The 20,871-nt window shown below is 36.8% G+C and overlaps 1 protein-coding gene across 1 annotated transcript in view; it reads right to left on the bottom strand.

Moving 5' to 3' along the window:
- Positions 1–20,871, bottom strand: part of ASTN1 (astrotactin 1) — an 896,761-nt gene that overhangs the window by 484,403 nt on the left and 391,487 nt on the right. Inside the window, exons 3-4 of the mRNA XM_053693303.1 lie at positions 18,002–18,398; positions 11,502–11,678 (exon numbers count right to left, since the gene is read on the bottom strand). Of these exons, the coding sequence (XP_053549278.1) occupies positions 11,502–11,678; positions 18,002–18,398 (574 nt within the window). The remainder of the gene's footprint in view (positions 1–11,501; positions 11,679–18,001; positions 18,399–20,871) is intronic.

Here is a 20,871-nt window from a genome sequence, read left to right as displayed (position 1 = left end):
GGCCAAAAATATTGGCACCCCTGGATTTCTGTCAGATAATGCACCACTTCGCCCAGAAAATTGTTGTATTTCAAATGTTTAGACATTCTCATGTTTATTTCTTTTGTTTGTATTGGTATGACACAAAAAAGTGGAGAAAAAAAAGCCAAATCTGACACATTCCATGCAAAACTCCAAAAATGGACTAGACAAAATTATTGTCACCTTCTCAAAATTGTAAGAAATAATTGCATTCCAAGATTGTGATGCTCCTGTAATTTGTAATTAAACTCACCTGTATCAATTAACAGGTGCTGACAATATAACAATCACGCCAGCAACCAGTTAAAATGGGGAAAAATGTACTTAACCTTTCTGTTGTGTGTCTCTGTGTGCCACACTGAGCTTGGAGAAGAGAAAGAACAGCAAATATTTGTCTGAGGATTTGAGAGCAAAAATTGTGGAAAAGCATGGACAATCTCAAGGTTACAAGTCAAGAGATCTTAATGTTCCTGTGTCCACAACATTGTCAAAAAGTATACAGTCCATGGCACTGTAGCTAATCTCCCTGGATGTGGACGAAAGAGAAATATTGATCAAAGATTGCAACAAAGGATTGTTCAAATGGTGGATAAAGAACCTCGATCAACTTCCAGACAAATTCAAGCTGACCTTCAGGCACAGGGTACAAATGTGTTAGCTCGCACTATACGTCACCATCTGAATGAAAAGGGACGCTATGGTAGGAGACCCAGGAGGACCCCACTGCTGACACAGAAACATAAAAAGCCAGATTGGAGTTTGCCAAAAAACTTACCTGACAAAGCCAAAATCCTTTTGGGAGAATGTGCTATGGACAGACAAACCAAAATTACAGCTTTTTGGTAAATCCCATCATTCTACGGTTTTCAGAAAAAGGAATGAGGCTTTTATAGAAAAGAATAGTCCCTACAGTCAAACATGGTGGAGGTTCACTGATGTTTTGGGGTTGCTTTGCTGCTTCAGGCACTAAATGTCTTTACTGTGTGCATGGCATTATGAAATCTGAAGACTACCAAAGAAGAGGTCATGGGTCTTACAGCAGGACAATGACCTAAAGCACACATCAAAAAAACACCCAGAAATGATTTAAGACAAAGCGCTGGAGAGTACTGAACTGACCAGCAATAAGTCCAGATCTCAATCACATAGAGCACCTGTGGAGAGATCTCAAAACAGCAGTTGGGAAAAGGAACTCTACCAATATGAGAGACCTGGTGCAGTTGGCAAAAGAAGAGTGGTTCAAAATTCCAGTAAAGAGGTGTAAGAAACTCACTCATGGTTATAGGAAGCTATTGATTTCAGTTATTTTTCCAAAGGGGTGTGCTACCAAATATTAAATTAAGGGTGCCAATAATTTTGTCCTGTCCATTTTTGGAGTTTTGCGTGGAATGTGTCAGATTTTGCTTTTTTTCATCACTTTTGTTGTGTCATACCAATACAAACAAAAAAAATAAACATAAGAATGTCTAAACATTTGTAATTGCAACAATTTTCTGGGTAACGTGGTGCATTATCTGACAGAAATGCAGGGGTGCCAACATTTTTGGTCATGACTGTATATGTATATATTCATATACTGTACATATATATTTACTGGGAACACACAGTTCCCATAGAATGCTATGTAAAGGCACTATTCAGTGCTATTTTATTTTTCCAAACACCCCAGAGCTGCCAACTTTAGCCCCAAAAAACTGCCTAGTGTAGTCATTTGCTTCTAAAATAAAAAATGCTACTATTAAAAAAACAAAAAAACACTACACACTGTATATTGGGGGCAATTAGGGCACATTTAAAAAATTAACCAGAGGTCTGACCTCTGGTTAATTTTCTGAGCACTATTTGCTCCCGCAAGCTGGTTATTTATCACGTGCCTGGAAACGGGCAAATTTGCCCATTTGCGGGCGCGCAATAAATTTCTGCTCCACTTTTAATCTTGCCCTAGATCTTTTGTCTATCAACCTGTCCCTAGCGACAGGGACTAAAGATAAGGATTCCCGCCTGAGCAGATATTGCCCTGTTCCTGTCCACCAAACTGTGGACAGACCTGATTACACTGATGGATTATCTCTGAATGGAAGAGAATATATGCTTATTTACATTTATGTGTACACATACCAGTCACCATGTTATGATACAAGTTAGCATAATAATGTAGGGAGCTCCGGAAAGTTTCAGCAAAAGGAATATTGAGCGAATACATTATTCAGTATTCTACAGCAAGTGGAATTTTCAAGTGACTATATATTTTCAGGCTAATACTAGATGCCATACAAAGATATGCAATATAATGCCAAGGCTTTGTTGTCAGGAAAAATTAGTATGATTTGCACTAAGGAAAATATGGACATAATTTGGCGTTTCAACTATTTTATTACTTGTATAATATATTTGATTTACCCATAGGAGACTGACATCTGCTTTGGTGAAAAGGGCTGTTTTAATTAGAGCTTGGATATTTTAATTAAAGTTTGGGCTTTGAATATCTGAATAAATGTGTTAATTCAGATTTTTTTTATAGAGCAGGTCATCCATATTCTATCCACAAGGGCCGCAACAGTTGAGGATGCCATTATCTTTCTACATGTAGCTTAAAGGGACAGTAAAGTCAAATTTAATCTTTCATGATACATTGAAAAGTTGTTTAAAATTGCATGCTCTATATCCGAATCATAAAAGTTTAATTTTGACTTTACTCTCCTTTTAATCAACGTAAATGAAGTTTATTAATTCAGATGAATTTAAGAAATGTTAACTTTAAAGAGTCTGGGGTAATCTAGTCATTATATAATTATAAAAAGAGGAGCAGTTTCAGAAAAAGGGCCAGATGATAAAAGGATTGTCACAATGGCCCTATGTAATGAAATAACTGTCAGGAAATATAATGTAAATGATCCCTTTAGACAGTATCAGGGGTGTATTTTGGTCTAGGCAAACAAGGCACTTGCCTAGGGCAGAATATTAGGAGGGTGCAGCACTTTTTGTGGCTATATACAAATACAAAATATTTTTTGGGATTGCGATACAATATATTTACAATTTGTTACCTGATGTGCCCGTAAGGGAACTGGTGTTATTTTAACAAAATAAATATATCTGAAGATACACTGGAGGTGTGGATGGTTGTGTGCCTAATATAACTTTGCCCCAATACGATAAAGCTCTGTAAAAGCTCAGAAACACGTGAGTAATGAAAAACTGAATTTTGCAGCTGGTTCTCCTAAATAGATTACACTATGGTCTCCCTCTGTTACTTTCTTCTGAGGTGTATTGTTGGAAACATAAGAAGAACTCGATGAGAAATCTGGGACAGTAAATCCATTTACAAGTAAATATTTTCACTAGATTCACAAAGTTCACTTTTTATTTTTATCACGTTTTAATCTTTTTTAAAAGATCTTCATAGAAAGAAAAACTAAAACCGTAAAATGCATAATATCTCATTTCAATAAATAGCCTACCTTCCAGTTAACCTGAACCTTACATAAGTAGACTTGAAAATGAGAAATGACGACTATTGTACAACCTTCAATCTCTCACTCACCCAGATTGAAGAAGGGCAGCTCAGTGTTGTTCCAATTGTCTCACACGACCAAACATGCAGGGGCAGGACTCACCCAGAAGTCAGTGGGCCCTGAGAGTGGTGAGGCAGTAGTGCTCCAGCTGAGCTTGCACTCCTGGAGAGTTGGCAGCTAAGACACTTTGATGGACTTGGCCGTGAAGGCGGTGAGGAGGCATAGGCCAGGCGGTGCAACCAGGAAGAGTAGGTAAAGCGGCAGCATGTCCAGCGCTGTCTACCAGCAACTGCTAATCAGGTCACCAACATCCTAGTTAAAAATGCTTACATAGCTGTACTGCAGGTTGTAAGGACAGCGGTACTCAACACAGAGAAGCAAAATAGGCAGAGAGAGACGGCAGCTCCTGGCTCCCATTAAAGGGACAGTATACTGTAAAATTGTTTTTCCCTTAATGTGTGTCCAATTAGTTTTTTTACCAAGTGCAGAGTATAAAATGTATGAGAATTTGCTTTTTAAGGTTAATTTGTGTATATGAAATAGATGATTTTGTGTTTTAAACCCACAACCTAATAAAATGGGTTGAGCTTGTAGGTATAATCAGATCTCGTTACTTTATCATATTGTGCACATATACCTGCTTCTTTATCTTATATCTGTTCGTAAACCAATCACCACCAATACTTGGAGAAGAAAATGGAAAATTAACATGTTATCACCTTATCTCTTCTATACCCCACTGGGAGTGTAATTTTTTCTGCTGGTTGTGTTTACACAGATTATCTAACTTGGACCTAAAGCCAGAAACTTTCAGAATAGGTGGGTATACCACAGGTTAAATCAACTATTTCAAATGCCAATATAAGGGTAAAGGAAATACTTGTAAACTATTTAATATACATCAGCAGGTAATGTGGATCATTGGGATTAAATAAAGGGGAGAATATTTTTGAGTAAACTGTTCCTTTAATACTTTTGATATGAAGCCTCCTCCGCCACTCATTTCCTTAGTGTAGCTCCTACTCAGTGGAGGCTCCTCCATTTGTTCACATTCGCACGTGAACCCCCATTCAGATGTGAACCCCCATTCAGAAGAAGAGAAGAAAAAAAAAATTCTGAAGAAAATATAATTTTTCCAATAGCCCCCCTATTGGAAAAATTATATTTAATTTATACCCCAAAAAAAGTTAAAGCAAAACTGTTTTTTGTTGTTAAATTATATATTTTTAATGTTTCCACAATTCCACTGTTTTTTCTTTATGTAACCGCACGTGCGGTAGAGCCTACATGCCTGTCTCATTAGCTGCCTGTATATTTTCATGCAGACCACTCCCACTCTCCACCCCATCCCTATACTGGCTTAATCGCACAGTTCAGCCTGTGCTCTTGAGCCAGTGAGGTGGTGTTAAGCTGGTCTGGATACGTCATCACTGATCACGTGATGATCAGTCAGCTCCAGAGTCCAGCTCCGCCTCCACCCACTCTCTTTGAGGTGACTGACTGCGAGTGCGCACAGTGTGCTGTGAGGAGGAAATGCCAGCATGGGGACATGTGCCATGTGTTGGTGGGGACTGGTTGAGAAGCAGCAGAGGACAGGCAAATCCTGCAGCCCTAACAATAGCAGCAGATACACCATCCTTGATCCTTCTGTGACCCAACTGGATTACTAAGGTACGGTGGCTGTGTCAGTGGTAAAAGGGACTGGGAATAACGTTATCTGCACACTTTTTGCACTATGACACTGCTCTGTTGTCATACTAACAGACAGGCAGTGTCACAAACACAGGCAGCACGCTGTGAGGGAGGCTGGCTGATGTAGAGTAAAAAAATAGAAAATGGCTGCACCGGAGGATCCAGGAGGCTTTTGATTGACAGTTTTACAGCCTTGTGACTCCACTGTTTGTTTTTACTACACAAGCCATGTGCGGGGGTTAGGTGAGGGGGTCAGATCTGTTTAATGGTTATGTAAGACTACAGCGATACAAAGGGGCTAGCTGGCTGCAAATACAAGTGAGTGAGAAATCTCTGACCCTGTGTGTGCTGTGTGAGCTGTATAAATAGAAATCACTAACATATTTTTAAAAGCTAATCTCCCTCCCCAGTGTGACTTGAAGCTTCAGTGTATAACCAGCATTCTGTTTCCCCTAGATTTACTGCACGGTTCTCCCACTGTAAAATCAACTAACAAAAAGCACCAGTGCTCTGAACAGTTCTATAACAGTTACTCTGCTAGTACTCTTTAATTTTGCATATTGAAATTCTGCATTGTACTTATTTTGTGTTATTAAAAATATATATCTGATGTCATCTTAAAATGTAAGATAAATATTTCTCCTTTCACAACCTCCATTTTCTATGCATATATCTGCCTGTTTTCTAATGGTTTTAATAAGCTATGTTTCTTTTAGCTTGGCATTTTCACCCTGCTTCTCTTTCATGATTCAGATAGAGAATAACATTTTAAACAACTTTCCAATTTAGTTCTATTATCTAATTTGATTCCTTCTCTTGTTATCCTTTGCTGAAAGGTGTATCTAGGCAAGTTCAGGAGCAGCAGAGAACCTAGGTTCTAGCTGGCTGCATATATATATATATATATATATATATATATATATATCACCTATGTATTCAGTTAGAAACCATTAGTGCATTGCTGCTCCTTCAACAAATGATACCAAGGGAATGAAACAAATTAGATAATAGAAGTAAATTAGAAAGTTGTTTAAAATTGTATTCTCTATCTGAATAATGACAGAAACATTTTGGGTTTCATGTCCCTTTAAGGTGAGCTGGGATGGTTGCTTGGGGTAATAAAAACATCAGATTACTCCCATTATCATTCAGAAGCTTTATTAATGCTGTTATACCTCTCATGTACATATGAATACCAGATCTTTGATATGCCTATCCTAGATTTAAAGGGACAGTCTACAATATATTTTTTATTGTTTATAAAGATAATCCCTTTATTACCCATCCCCCAGTCTTGCACAACCAAACACTGTTATATTAATACACTTTTTACCTCTGTGATTACCTTGTATGTGTGCATCATCTGACAGCTCCATAATCACATATATAAAAGTACATTAATATAACAATGTTGGTTGTGCAAAGCTAGGGAATGGGTAGTAAATACATTAGCTATCTTTTTAAACAATAACAATTTTAGTGTAGACTGTCCCTTTAACTACAATTCCTATATGGCTACCACCATACTGCCTGCAAGAACATTTTTAGAAGTTTATCACCAAGTCAGCACATACATTATTAACGTACTAAAACGTGTTTCCACCAAAGCTAATATTTAATCATTTGCATTGAGACTGACAATATTATTGTTTAATATAATGTCACGTCAAAGCTTTTATATTATATTCAATGGGAAATGCATTACAAGAAAGTATATAGTCTGTGTGTGTGTGTAGTGTGTATGTATGTATGCTTGTGTAATGTGTATATGTATGTAGTGTGTACAGTATGTATGCTTGTGTAATGTGTATATGTATGTAGTGTGTACAGTATGTATGCAGTTTGTCTGTGTAAGTGTGTGAAGTGTGTATCAAATATACATAGTTTCTCGTTAAAGGGGCGGGGCCTCATTTCAAGGGGTGTGGTCTAGTGCACCCCCATCTTCAAAATTCACCAGCCGCCACTGCTCCTACTGCAGTTGTGCACTGGGTGATTAGGTTGTGCCCATGTGCACCCTGTGCTCAACCCTGCATGCACCTGTTCTGTGGAACTCTTAACATCATTCTGTTACTCTCTACTTTTATAGTTTTCATAGTTTCATAAGTCTCTCACTTCTGTGTAAGACTATAATTCATTTGAACAATTCTCCATATTTTACTATATACTTTAAAGGCTCTATGATCATCAACTGCCAATCAGCAAGCATTTCTCTAATTTGCATGTTTTTGCCAGTCAGTACTTGTAGAATGTTGTTGCATCCCGCCTTATTTTAAACACTTAATAAAAGCGAGATAGCCTGATGTAGTCAAAGCAAAGATTAGCCTGAAAATGATATGGAGATGTATTTTTTAAGTTCTATTAGTTATTTAAATATTTGAAAAAAAGTGTACCGCTTTAATGACCATCAAACAATGGGCACTGCCATGATGTAAACTGAGGCCAGTTATGGAAAGTCATAAATGGAGAGTGTATAGCCAATCTCTGTACAGAACACAGCAGTGTTAAGGTACTGGAAAGCCAATCATTTTCAGCATTGAATTACAGGAAAAGGATATTAAATAAATAATAAACTACAAATTAGTTTTATTACACATATTTAAAAATGTTATATACAATCTCAAAGTGTTTAATATCCCTTAAGTGTCGGTGAATGGGCTCAGATCACTTAAAATTCAATCCATAAAGCTCCAACAGAAGTGCAATGTACAATTTAAAGTACAAGAACAATATAGGTGATAATTAGCAGACTAAAGGTGACTGCAGCAATATTGTCACTGTCCCAAAATATGACCCTTTGCTACTATTTTAATGCTACTAGGCAAATAGCAACATCTAGTATTTCTTTGACATTCCTATAATTGCTAAAATAGGAGTTTTCACTTTTTGGGTGATTTTTTTTTAAGTCAAGTTTAAAAATGAAAGTTAAAAAACAAACAAACGTGTTCTGTACTTGAATTCTGTTGGCATTTGTTTAAATACATTTATAATATGGAAATAAATATTAATTTGTAGAAAATAATAAGTGAGTATCTGCTAGATAAAGACAAATCTTTTTTATATGATATTTACAGCACATAATAAATTATTTATCAAGAAACAAAGTTTTTTTTTTGTTTGTTTTTTTAAGTAACGAAAATATATATTTTTAGTTCCATTGAGATTGAGACTTATTCAATCTTTAAATATCTCACAACTATACATCAAAAGTGTATTAACAAGTGTTTACATGTGTACATATGTAATTACTGTACAGACATATTCACATATAAATACATATTATACATATATAGACATATATATAAGTGCATTGAGTCCTTTGCAGTCAAGTAGATGAAAACATAAAAATGCATTTTTATGCAATATTCATATTTAATAAAGTGGTATACAGGTATACACCGCTCACACAGCGGGTTAGGGACCGGAGCCCCACTGTAAAGTGAAAACCGCCTTAAAGTGAAACAAGGCAGTTTTAGCTCTCTTTTCAGTGTTTAAAATCTTGAAACCATGTTTAAACTAATATATATTAGGGGTGCAGTAGACCATTAGAAGGCTTTATTATAGCTTATACGAGATTTTACTAAATTTCTAAAAAAAGAGGTTCTCATTCAAAGACTGAAGAGTGGTCTTTTATATTTGAAATAGCCCCCTATACATGATTGTGTATCTCTGGCTGAGGTTCAAGAGTGGCCTCTTTGACCATCTAGGGAGCATACAGAATATTAGGCATTACACTTCCATACCATTCCTTTGAATTTTCCTTTCAGACACGCATTATGTTTCTATGCAGAAATGTGCTATAAAATACCTGTATCTTATTATTGTTTCATTTTGTTTATCATATTTCATGTATGCCTTATTCAGCACCTCAATAAAATTAAAAAAACAAAACAAAAAACAAAACAAAGAATAAATAGAACATATTCTCCTATGTGTAGAACATTGGAATGTGAAATTCTCATATTTTCATGTCGGGTTAGCACATTTGAGAATATGCGCAAGTTGGTTTCCCGCCCCCCCCCCCACACTTTTTTGGTCCATTATCTTCTATGGGCGAATATGTGAATGCACACGCAATATTCTAAGTTCGGCTTTTGTGTGTGCATCGGGTAAGCGCTCGTGCAATGTAAAAAGCTTACTTCTAGTGGAGTTATCACACGAGCAGGAGCATTAAATAACGCTCTACTTGTAATCTGACCCTTTGTGTAGACAATATGTGGCCGATTTATCACGGCCCGAATGGGGCCGTATACACCGAATGGGGCCTATATGTATACAGATTGTTGTAAAGGAACATGGAAGTGCTGCGTTTAAAAGGTAAACACTTTTGAATGAATATAAGTGGTATAAGGGATACAATTTCCTACTGAAAATGTATTAACTTTACTTCTGAAATTCTGAACTGCATTGAAGTCAATACACAAAATGTAAGTTAGTGACTTCCTGGCTGTAGGCAGTTAGTTAAAGGGACATTAAACACTAGATTTTTCTTTGCATAAATGTTTTGTAGTTGATCCATTTATATAGCCCATACAGTTTTTTTTTTTTTTTAAAGTATAGTTTTGCTTATTTTAAAATTACATTGCTCTGAATTTCAGACTCCTAACCAAGCCCACAAGTTTTAGGAGAATACCGACGCATACCTACTCCCACTTGCTCTGGTTTGTGTAAAGGGTCTTTTCATATGCAGAGGAAGGGGGAGGGGTCTGCTTTTTTTGCTATTGAAGCACTTTCAGTGGGTGTTCCAGTAACCTTTTAAACAAAGCTAAACTGGAAGTAAGTTTTTAAACGTTTTTATACTGGATTTTTATATCCGTATCTGTGCATATTATTCTTTATAGTATTGTCTATTACATGCAGTAATATGAAAATTGATGTATACTGTCCCTTTAAAGGGACAGTCAACCATAGAATTGTTATTGTTTTAAAAGATAGATAATCCCTTTATTACTCATTCCCCAGTTTTGCATAAGCAACACAGTTATATTAATGAACTTTTTACCTTTGTGATTACCTTGTATCTAGGAACCTTCTTCCAGCCCCCTGATCACATGACTGTGACTGTTTATTTTCTATTGTCTTAAATTTAGCATTGTATTGTGCTAGATCTTAAATAACTTTCTGTGCCTGAACACAGTGTTATCTATATGACCCACGTGTACTTTCTGTCTCTTTGTGTTGAAAAGAGATTTAAAAAGCCTGTGATAAGGGGCAGCCCTTAAAGGCTTAGAAATTAGCATTTGAGCCTACCTATGTTTAGTTTAAACTAAGAATACCAAGAGAAAAAAGCAAATTTGATGATAAAAGTAAATTGGAAAGTCAATTAAAATGAAAAGTCCTATCTGAATAATGAAAGTTTAATTTATACTTGACTGTCCCTTTAAGGAGTGAGGGGAAAACACTAGCTCAGTGATTAGAGTATAGTACTTAGGTATACATATTCAGCGAAACACCCTGCATGGTTTTTACCATTTTTAGAAGAGTTAGCTGCATGTTCATTGCAAATTTTATGTACACCTAATGCTTTATTTGAATAGTCTATAATAATTTTGGTGTACAATGCCCCTTTAAAAGAATTATTATCTTAAAGGGACATGAAATTCAAAATGAAACGTTCATGATTCAAATAGAGCATGCAATTTTATAATGATGTCCAATTCACTTCCATTGTCAAATTGTGCAGTCTTTTTATGTGCACATTTTCTGAGGCACAAGCCCCTACTAAGAATGTGCAAGAGTTCACAGTATATACAGATCTGTGATTGGCTAAAGGCTGTCACAAGATTTGGATAGGGAAATGAAACTGAAATTTGTCCAAATTTTTTTTTCTGATCAACTGATATTTAAAATAAATGTTAATTACATTGTATCTACTGAATGTGTCACTCTACTATATTTAATAGTCCTTTAAATAAATACTACAGTACTACATACTTTAACATACACCAACAAAATAATATGTACAAAAAATATCATAAGGATTATGTATAATTCTGCACAGACATTTACCAAACATACAGTATAAATAGAGTCAAACATTCAATGACAGAACTCACAGTGAGACACACACTTCTGTTTAACACCATGTACGCTGTGTGATCATACATTAGCAAGTAAATTAACACATAGTGGATAGGTGGATAAACATATACGTATGTATGCCTAGAAGTCAAAAAATATATATATTTTTTTGCATATATGCAGTTTAACATATGCATTTCAACTAATGAAAGCAAATATAGTTCACAAGCTTGTAAAACACCCCCACACAGTTACCTCGAGACTTGCTGTTGATACGCTTGTGTTGGCTGCTTACAGCACCGTGTGACAATAGTGTTGTAGGCTGGTGGTTGGAATTCATTGTACTGGTGGCTATGATACTGTCTTTATACTTGCTCATAAGGGACATTTTGGCATTGTCGCTTCCTGAGGAAGATGAGTTCAAAGCAAACACTAAAAAAAGAGAGGGAAGAGAATAAAAAAAAAACCAATTTGAAAGGCACATGTTGGCTATTACTTGGATTATGTGAAGTTTTGCAAGTATTGTTAGACCTATATGAGAGCTGCAAATAATTCCGTATTAAAGGGATACTAAACCCACATTTTTTCTTTCATGATTAAGACAGAGCATGCAATTTTAAGTAACTTCCTAATGTACTCCTATTACCAATTTGTCTTTGTTTTCTTTCTATCTTTATTTGAAAAAGCAAGAATCTGTAAAGGTCCATTTTAATGAATTAGTGCCCGGTTTTTAATAAACCTATTAAAATCATGGGCACGTAAATTCATCAAAATTGACATTTCACTGTTTTCTTCAAAAACTTACCTTTTAATCCTGGCAGCCGCTCCAGCACTTCCTCCGCCCGTCGCAAGCCGTCTTCACGGGTCCAAAATAACGAATCCGGCTTCCTCCAATCACAGCGTTGCATCAGGCCAAGATTTCCCCGGGGGGAGGGGGAATCTGTGATTGGAGTAAGCCTGATTTGTCATTTCTGACGTCTGCAGAGGCTTCCGACGGCCGAGGGAATCGCTGGAGCGGCATTCAGGATTAAAAGGTAAGTTTTTGAAGAAAACAGTGAAATGTCAATTTAGATGAATTAAAGTGCCCTTGCTTTTAATAGGTTTATTACAAACCGGGCACTAATTCATCAAAATGGACCTTCACTTTAAGGAGCTGGCCCATTTTTGATTCAGCACCCTGGATAGTGCTTGCTGATTGGTGGCTACATTTAGACACCAATCAGCAAGTGCAGCCCAGGTGCTAAACAAAAAATGGGCTGGCTCCTAAGCTTACATTCTTGCTTTTCAAATAAAGGCCCAGATTACGAGTTTTGCGTTAGAAGCTGTGCGGTGCTAACGAGCAGTTTTGTCTCACTGCTCACTTACATGCAGCGCTGGTATTACAAGTTTTTACAAACCCATTGTTAAAAGACAAGAAGTGAGCGTTGAGGAAAATTTTGCTCATTACCGCACTCCAATACCAGCGCTGCTTAAGTCAGCGGTGAGCTGGTCGTACATGCTCGTGCACAATTTCCCCATAGGAATCAACAGGGAGAGCCGGCTGAGAAAAAGTCTAACACCTGCCAAAAAGCAGCGTAAAGCTCCTTAACGCAGCCCCATTGATTCCTATGGGGAAATAAAAGTTATGTCTACACCTAACATCCTAACATGAACCCCGAGTCTAAACACCCCTAATCTTACACTTATTAACCCCTAATCTGCCGCCCCCAACATCGCCAACACCTGCATTATAATTATTAACCCCTAATCTGCAGCTCCAGACACCGCCACCACCTACATTATATGTATTAACCCCTAATCTGCTGCCCCCAACATCGCCAACACCTACATACTATTTATTAACCCCAAATCTGCCACCCCCAATGTCGCTGCAACCTACCTATATTTATTAACCCCTAATCTGCTGCCCCCAACGTTACCGCCACTATATTAAAGTTATTAACCCCTAAACCTAAGTCTAACCCTAACACCCCCTTACTTCAATAAATCTAAAGAAAATTACTATCATTAACTACATTTTTAAAACTAAATACTTACCTATAAAATAAACCCTTAGATAGCTACAATATAACTAATAGTTACATTGTAGCTATCTTAGGGTTTATTTTTATTTTACAGGCAAGTTTGTATTTATTTTAACTAGGTAGAATAGTTATTAAATAGTTATTAACTATTTAATAACTACCTAGCTAAAATAAATACAAAAGTACCTGTAAAATAAAACCTAACCTAAGTTACACTAACACCTAACACTACACTATAATTAACTAAATTAACTAAATTAAATACAATTACCTAAATTAAATTAGCTAAAGTACAAAAAAACAAACACTAAATTACAGAAAATAATAAACAAATTACAGATATTTAAACTAATTACACCTAATCTAATAGCCCTATTAAAATAAAAAAGCCCCCCCAAAATAAAAAAAACCCCTAGCCTAAACTAAACTACCAATAGCCCTTAAAAGGGCCTTTTGCGGGGCATTGCCCCAAAGTAATCAGATCTTTTACCTGTAAAAAAAATACAAACAACCCCCCCAACAGTAAAACCCATCACCCACACAAACAACCCACCAAATAAAATACTATCTAAAAAAACCTAAGCTCCCCATTGCCCTGAAAAGGGCATTTGGATGGGCATTGCCCTTAAAAGGGCAGTTAGCTCTATTGCAGCCCAAAGTCCCTAACCTAAAAATAAAACCCACCCAATACACCCTTAAAAAAACCTAAAACTAACTTCCGAAGATCCACTTACAGTTTTTGAAGACCCAACATCCATCCTCAATGAAGCCGGCAGAAGTCCTCAACCAAGTGGCAGAAGTCTTCATCCAACCGGGCAGACGTCTTCATCCAACCGGGCAGAAGTCTTCATCCAGACGGCATCTTCTATCTTAATCCATCCGGCGTGGAGCGTGTCCATCTTCAAGACATCCGGCGCAGAGCATCCTCTTCTCTTGACATCTAACGAAGAATGAAGGTTCCTTTAAGTGACATCATCCAAGATGGCGTCCCTTGAATTCTGATTGGCTGATAGAATTCTATCAGCCAATTGGAATTAAAGGTGAAAAAAATCCTATTGTCTGATACAATCAGCCAATTGGATTGAGCTTCAATCCTATTGGCTGATCTAATCAGCCAATAGGACTGAACTTGCATTCTATTGGCTGATTGGAACAGCCAATAGAATGCAAGCTCAATCCTATTGGCTGATTGCATCAGCCAATAGGATTTTTTCACCTTTAATTACAATTGGCTGATAGAATTCTTTCAGCCAATAGGAATTCAAGGGACGCCATCTTGGATGACGTCACTTAAAGGAACCTTCATTCTTCGTTAGATGTCAAGAGAAGAGGATTCTCCGCGCCGAATGTCTTGAAGATGGACCAGCTCCGCGTCGGATGGATGACGATAGAAGATGCCGTCTGGATGAATACTTCTGCCCGGTTGGATGAAGACTTCTGACGCTTCGTTGAGGATGGATGTCGGGTCTTCAAAAACTGTAAGTGGATCTTCAGGGGTTAGTGTTAGGTTTTTTTAAGGGTTTATTGGGTGGGTTTTATTTTTAGGTTAGGGTTTGGGCACTGAAAAACAGTTAAATGCCCTTTTAAGGGCAATGCCCATCCAAATGCCCTTTTCAGGGCAATAGGGAGCTTAGGTTTTTTTAGTTAGGATTTTATTTAGGGGGTTGGTTGTGTGGGTGGTGGGTTTTACTGTTGGGGCTTTTAAGGGCTATTGGTAGTTTTGTTTAGGCTTGGCTTTTTTTATTTTGGGGGGGCTTTTTGTATTTTGATAGGGCTATTAGATTAGGTGTAATTAGATTAAATATCTGATAATTTCTTTTTTTATTTTGTGTAATTTGGAGTTTTTGTTTGTAATTTAGGTAATTGTATTTAATAAGTGTAATATATTTAATTGTAGTGTAAGGTTAGGTGTTAGTGTAAGACAGGTTAGGTTTTATTTTACAGGTACATTTGTATTTATTTTAGCTAGGTAGTTAGTAAATAGTTAATAACTATTTACTAACTATTCTACCTAGTTAAAATAAATACAAACTTAGCTGTAAAATAAAAATAAAACCTAAGCTAGCTATAATGCAACTATTAGTTATATTGTAGCTAGTTTAGGGTTTATTTTAAAGGTAAGTATTTAGTTTTAAATAGGAATTATTTAGGTAATGATAGGTTTTCTTTAGATTTATTTTAATTATATTTAAGTTAGGGGGTGTTAGGGTTAGACTTAGGTTTAGGGGTTAATAAATTTAGTATAGTGGCGGCGACGTTGGGGGCGGCAGATTAGGGGTTAATAAATGTAGGTAGGTGGCGGCGATGTTAGGGGCGGCAGATTAGGGGTTAATAATATTTAACTAGTGTTTGTGATGCGGGAGTGCGGCGGTTTAGGGGTTAATATGTTTATTATAGTGGCGGCGATGTCCAGAGCGGCAGATTAGGGGTTAATAATTTTATTTTAGTGTTTGCGATGCGGTAGGGCCACGATTTAGGGGTTAATATGTAGTTTATGGGTGTTAGTGTACTTTTTAGCACTTTAGTTATGAGTTTTATGTTACAGCTTTGTAGCGTAAAACTCATAACTACTGACTTTCAGTTTACGGTATGGATCTTGGCGGTATTGGCTGTACAGCTCACCTTTTGGCCACCCAGGCAGACTCGTAATACCGGCGTTATGAAAGTCCCATTAAAAAAGGACTTTTTGAAAGCTGTGGTAATTACATTGCATTCCGGCCAAAAAAGTGTGCGGTGCAGCTAAACCTGCAAAACTCGTAATACCAGCGGTAGTGAAAAAGAGCCTTAACGCTGCTTTTTCACTCATACCGCAAAACTCGTAATCTAGCCGAAAGTGTTTTACTTTGTATTTACTGTAAATATTTCACATTCCAATGTTCTGCAAATAACAGAATATGTTCTAATTATATATATATATATATATATATATATATATATATATATATATATATATATATATATATATATATATATATATATATGTATATATATGTATATATATATATATTCCTTTATATAATCATCTATATATATTGTATACAAAAAGCATCACATATATATTGGAATATGTATTTATGAATAAGTAGAACGTATTCTGCTATGTGAAGAACATGTGAAATATTAATATTTTCATGTCGGGTTAGCGCAATTGAGAAAATGCGATCGGGTTTGTTTGCAAGTAGGGTGGGGGAATACTTTAATACGGTCACGATATTCTAACTTTTTGTGCGCATCAGGTTAGTGCTCAGGCAAAAGGTTTTTACTTGCAACTTGTAATATGAGTGCTACACGACGCACGCAAAAAGCTTTAAATACTGCTCCACTCATAATCTGAAACTTTGTGTTTTGAATGACTCATCAAACTTCTATCTCAGCATTGTTTTCACTGCAAATTGTGGGTGCATTTAGCAATGGTACTCTGAGAAAGTCTAGATTATTCAATAACCTTCTAAAACATGTATACCAATACTTTAGAGTTCTGCTACTATTGCGCTCACAGCAAAACACATATATTTGCTTTGGAATTAACTTACACCTTTATAAGCATTGGTAGCCTTAATGTTTAAAGGGGCACTACACCCAAATTTTTTCTTTCATGGTTCATTTAGAGCATGTAATTTTAAGCAACTTCTAATTTACTCCTATTATCAATGTTTCTTCGTTCTCTTGAAATCTTTATTTGAAAAAGCAGGACTGTAAGCTTACAAGCCGGCCCATTTTTTGGTTCAGCACCCTTTGTAGCGCTTGCTGATTGGTGGCTACATTTAGCCATTGATAATAGGAGTAAATTAAAATGTTGCTTAAAAAAAATGTGTTTATTATCCCTTTAATGCAGGGACGGCTAAACAGTGGTTAAATTGTCACATATGCCTGAACTATTTTTTGCGCCCCTTGGAAAAAGCGGAAATAAGAATTTGTGCCGTAGTTTTGTGGCCCCAGAAAAAGGAAAAATGCGTCTGGTGGGTGGGCAACTAAGTAAATATTTAATTACTTGTGCTTTTAAAAGCCATACATTTATATGTGTCCCTTAAGGCTTATACAATATTAATCAGCAGTTCTTAAAGGGATATTAAACACTTAATAAATTCTAGATAGAATGATGCAGTGAAAGAAAATATTAGTCTGAGTAAAACATGTAGATGTATTTTCATTAGCTGTTTAAATATTGACAAAATAAGTGTAAAGTTTTAGAGTCTATAAAACAATGGGAGCTGCCATGTTGTAACTTAGGGTACCTTAACTGCTGTGGCCAATTAGGGACAGTTATAAATAGGTCGCTAGAGTGTGCAGTCTATTGGAATATAACAGTGTTCTGCACTTCCATTTCTACCAGGAACTGAAAAGTTCACAATTTCAGAATGGAATTACAGGAAAAGGGGACAAAATAAATAATGAAAGTATATTGCAGACTTCTTTTTAAACATATGATTTATCATTTTATATTACCTTCTCAAAGTTTTTAATTTACTTTTAAGGCTTCTAAAATATTGATCTGCTGCCCCCATGTGCTAGGAATCTGTCCATCAGGGATTTAATATCCTACCATATATACAAATAAACATAGCTTTATAACAGAAAAATGAATCATAATTCTCAATATGTTGAATTATATGAGTCAGCATCTTATTTATCAAATTCAAACAAACTAACACCTATATGTGTTTATTTACAGACATTTGGCCTGGAGTCTGTTGAGTGTCAGTGCTAAGAAGTATATATCTGGGTACACACCTGGAGTGAGATCTATGGAGCTCTTCTCATTGCATCCCTGAAGGGAGTCCAGGGTGCGGGTAACTTGGCTACTAAAGTCTTCCCCACCATTCATGCACTCCCGCTGAAGGTGGTGACGAAGTTCAGTGACATCATATTCATAGCCATCTAGAATTGGTGTCTCACGGATACTTAAGGTGCCACCAGGATGTGAGGTTTGACCCCGTGCATTACGTAGACTCTCTCTTCCATGTCCACCTCCAATTAGTACAGATGGAATGTAATGGATCTCATTGGCTGCCTCTGCACTTGCACTTTTCTGGGGTTGTGGAGCCCTTCTCCTCTTGCACCAGCGGCGTCTTGTGTATAGGATGAGTAGCAAGCACAGGATACAAAGCAACAGGGCAATCATTCCACCCTAGGGTACAGTGGGACAGAAAAAAAGAGAATCTTAAATGTACATGAAGAAACAAAAAGAGAACGAAGAATAAGAATATAAGGACAGGAAACTTCAACCTTTTCTTTCATGATTAAGCTAGAGCGTGTCATTTTAAACAACTTTCTAAATCTGCTTCTGTTATATAATTAGCTTTGTACGCTTGGTATCTTTTGTTGAAAAGCATACTAAGGTAGGCTCAGGAGCAGCAATGCACTACTGGGAGCTAGCTGCTGATTAGTGGGTCCATGCCGCTCAAATAATAGGTTCAATGAAACCCATATAAAAACCTAAAATCTCATGAGGAAAAAAAAAAAATTGTAGAATTTAGACCCCCCCTTATAACAACCACAAGTTGTGAGTTCTGCTCCATTATAATGAATGGAGCCACATTGTCTCACATCACTAGACCTCTTACCTTTTAGATCAAGTTCAAGAGGCCGAATTATCAAATGCCTGTCGGACCTGAACTGACAGTGCGGATCAGGTCCGACAGACATCGCTGAATGCGGAGAGCAATACGCTCTCCGTATTCAGCATTGCACCCTGCAGACTCGGGGCCAATCAGCCGCCAGCAGGGAGTGTCAATCAACCCGATCGTATTCGATCGGGTTGAATTGTGGCGATTCTTGTCCGCCTCAAACACTGGCCCACAAGCTCCATACGTAGCTTGATAAATGGGCCTCCAAATGTTAAGGATACAGACATCCCTAAAGAGTATTCAAACCTTAGGAAACAAACTAATTCAAATGGAATAATATACCCTTTATAAACAGTCTACTGTAACATATGCACACACACAAAAAGGAAAATAAAAAACGAGACAACCTTATCAGCTTTGAGATGGCATGACACAACCGCAAGACAAAATAATTCAGTGAAACAATAGATTATTTATGAATCCCTTATGATTAGCCGAGGTTTAGGTTAAAAATCTGTAACCAGGCTCTTAGAATGCGGTCTGTCAGATCCTCATTTAAGGGCAGATTCTAAAAAAATTGCCAACCTAATCTGGTTTTCCAGTCTAACACTCGCAGGGGCAGTACTCATGGAATTCTATAAAAAATAGGGGGCTGTCCCAGCGAGTGGCAAAATATCTCCCATAGAAATAATGAGACCTTTCTGCTATGTAAAAGTTTGCAATAGAGAACGAAGTACACAAAGAGAACCCAGCGTAAGTTTAAACTTTAAAGGGACATAAACCCCAAATTTTCTTTCATGATTCAGGTAGAACATTTAATTTTAAACAACTTTCAAATGTAATTCTTTGTTTTCTTGTTATACTTTGTTGAAAAGCAGGAAAGTCAGTTCAGGAGTGTGCATGTGTCCGCAGCACTATATGGAAGCAGTTTGTAAGACAATGTTATACATTAGCTAGAGCACTAATTCCTGTCATGTAGCACTTCAGACATGTGCACGCTACCTATCTAGATAACTCTTAAATGAAGAATAACATGAGAACAAAGCAAATTTGATAATAGAAGTAAATTTGAAACTTTTTTTAAATTGTATTCTCTGTCTGAATCATGAAAGAAAAATTTGGGGTTTCATGCCCCTTTAATATTACACATGATAAAAATGCAATTACGCTGTTTACAGTGTACTTTACCTTAAGACCAGTGTTATTTTGTATGCAAAGTGTTTTGAGAGTTTTGATAAAATCTCACCACTTTTACTTTGCGAGAAAAAACAGTGAGATCTGTGGGTGCAAATGTTTACAGAAATATGCTGGGATTTGGCAATTTCATACACTCCCATGGAAAGTTAATATTTAGCCCATTTTACGAAAAAACAATTACGCTTTGCATTTTAAACACTAGTGTACTTAATATAATGTGGGGAGTGGTATACACAAATGCACACCACACCCTTTAGGGTGCGCCTCCCAGTTGCCAAAAAATCGGATAGATAAATAGTCTAGAACCTAGACATAAAACAATACACACAGTAACACAGGATAAAACAACAGAACAGTGAACTATACAGTAGGTATAGGTATGTTAATGTCCATTCATCAATCAAGTCCCACTATCTGGCGGCAGCACTCTGTCAAAGGATGGTCGTCCTGATGGTTAGATACTGCAAATAGAAGAACACAGAGGCGCCACCATGGCCCAGTACCACCAAAACAAAGAAATAAATATATAGAAGGCACTATATATACTCACAAACGTCAAGCACCCAGGTGGTGCTAGTGGGGCAGGCTGAAACTTCACAGTAGTTCAGCTCACTGATATACCTCCAAATAGATCCAGTCGGTGTTCCTTGAGAGCCTAAGATCCTATGCCTAGAAAAGAGAGAGGCAAACCAACATGGCCTAGTATTGTTTGAGCCCAGGGAGAATATAGCCCTAATGGGTATACTCACAGGAAACAAAGCACCTCCAGGTGCAATATCAGCAAGCTGGAACCATAAGTCGCCCAGTAGACAAACCACGGCAAGTGATCCTCCGCTT

This window comes from Bombina bombina, chromosome 10 (genome assembly GCF_027579735.1).
Source record: "Bombina bombina isolate aBomBom1 chromosome 10, aBomBom1.pri, whole genome shotgun sequence".
Lineage (NCBI taxonomy): Eukaryota > Metazoa > Chordata > Amphibia > Anura > Bombinatoridae > Bombina > Bombina bombina.
The sequence above is the reverse complement of the archived record's forward strand: the minus strand, read 5'-3'. Positions and strand labels throughout refer to the sequence as shown.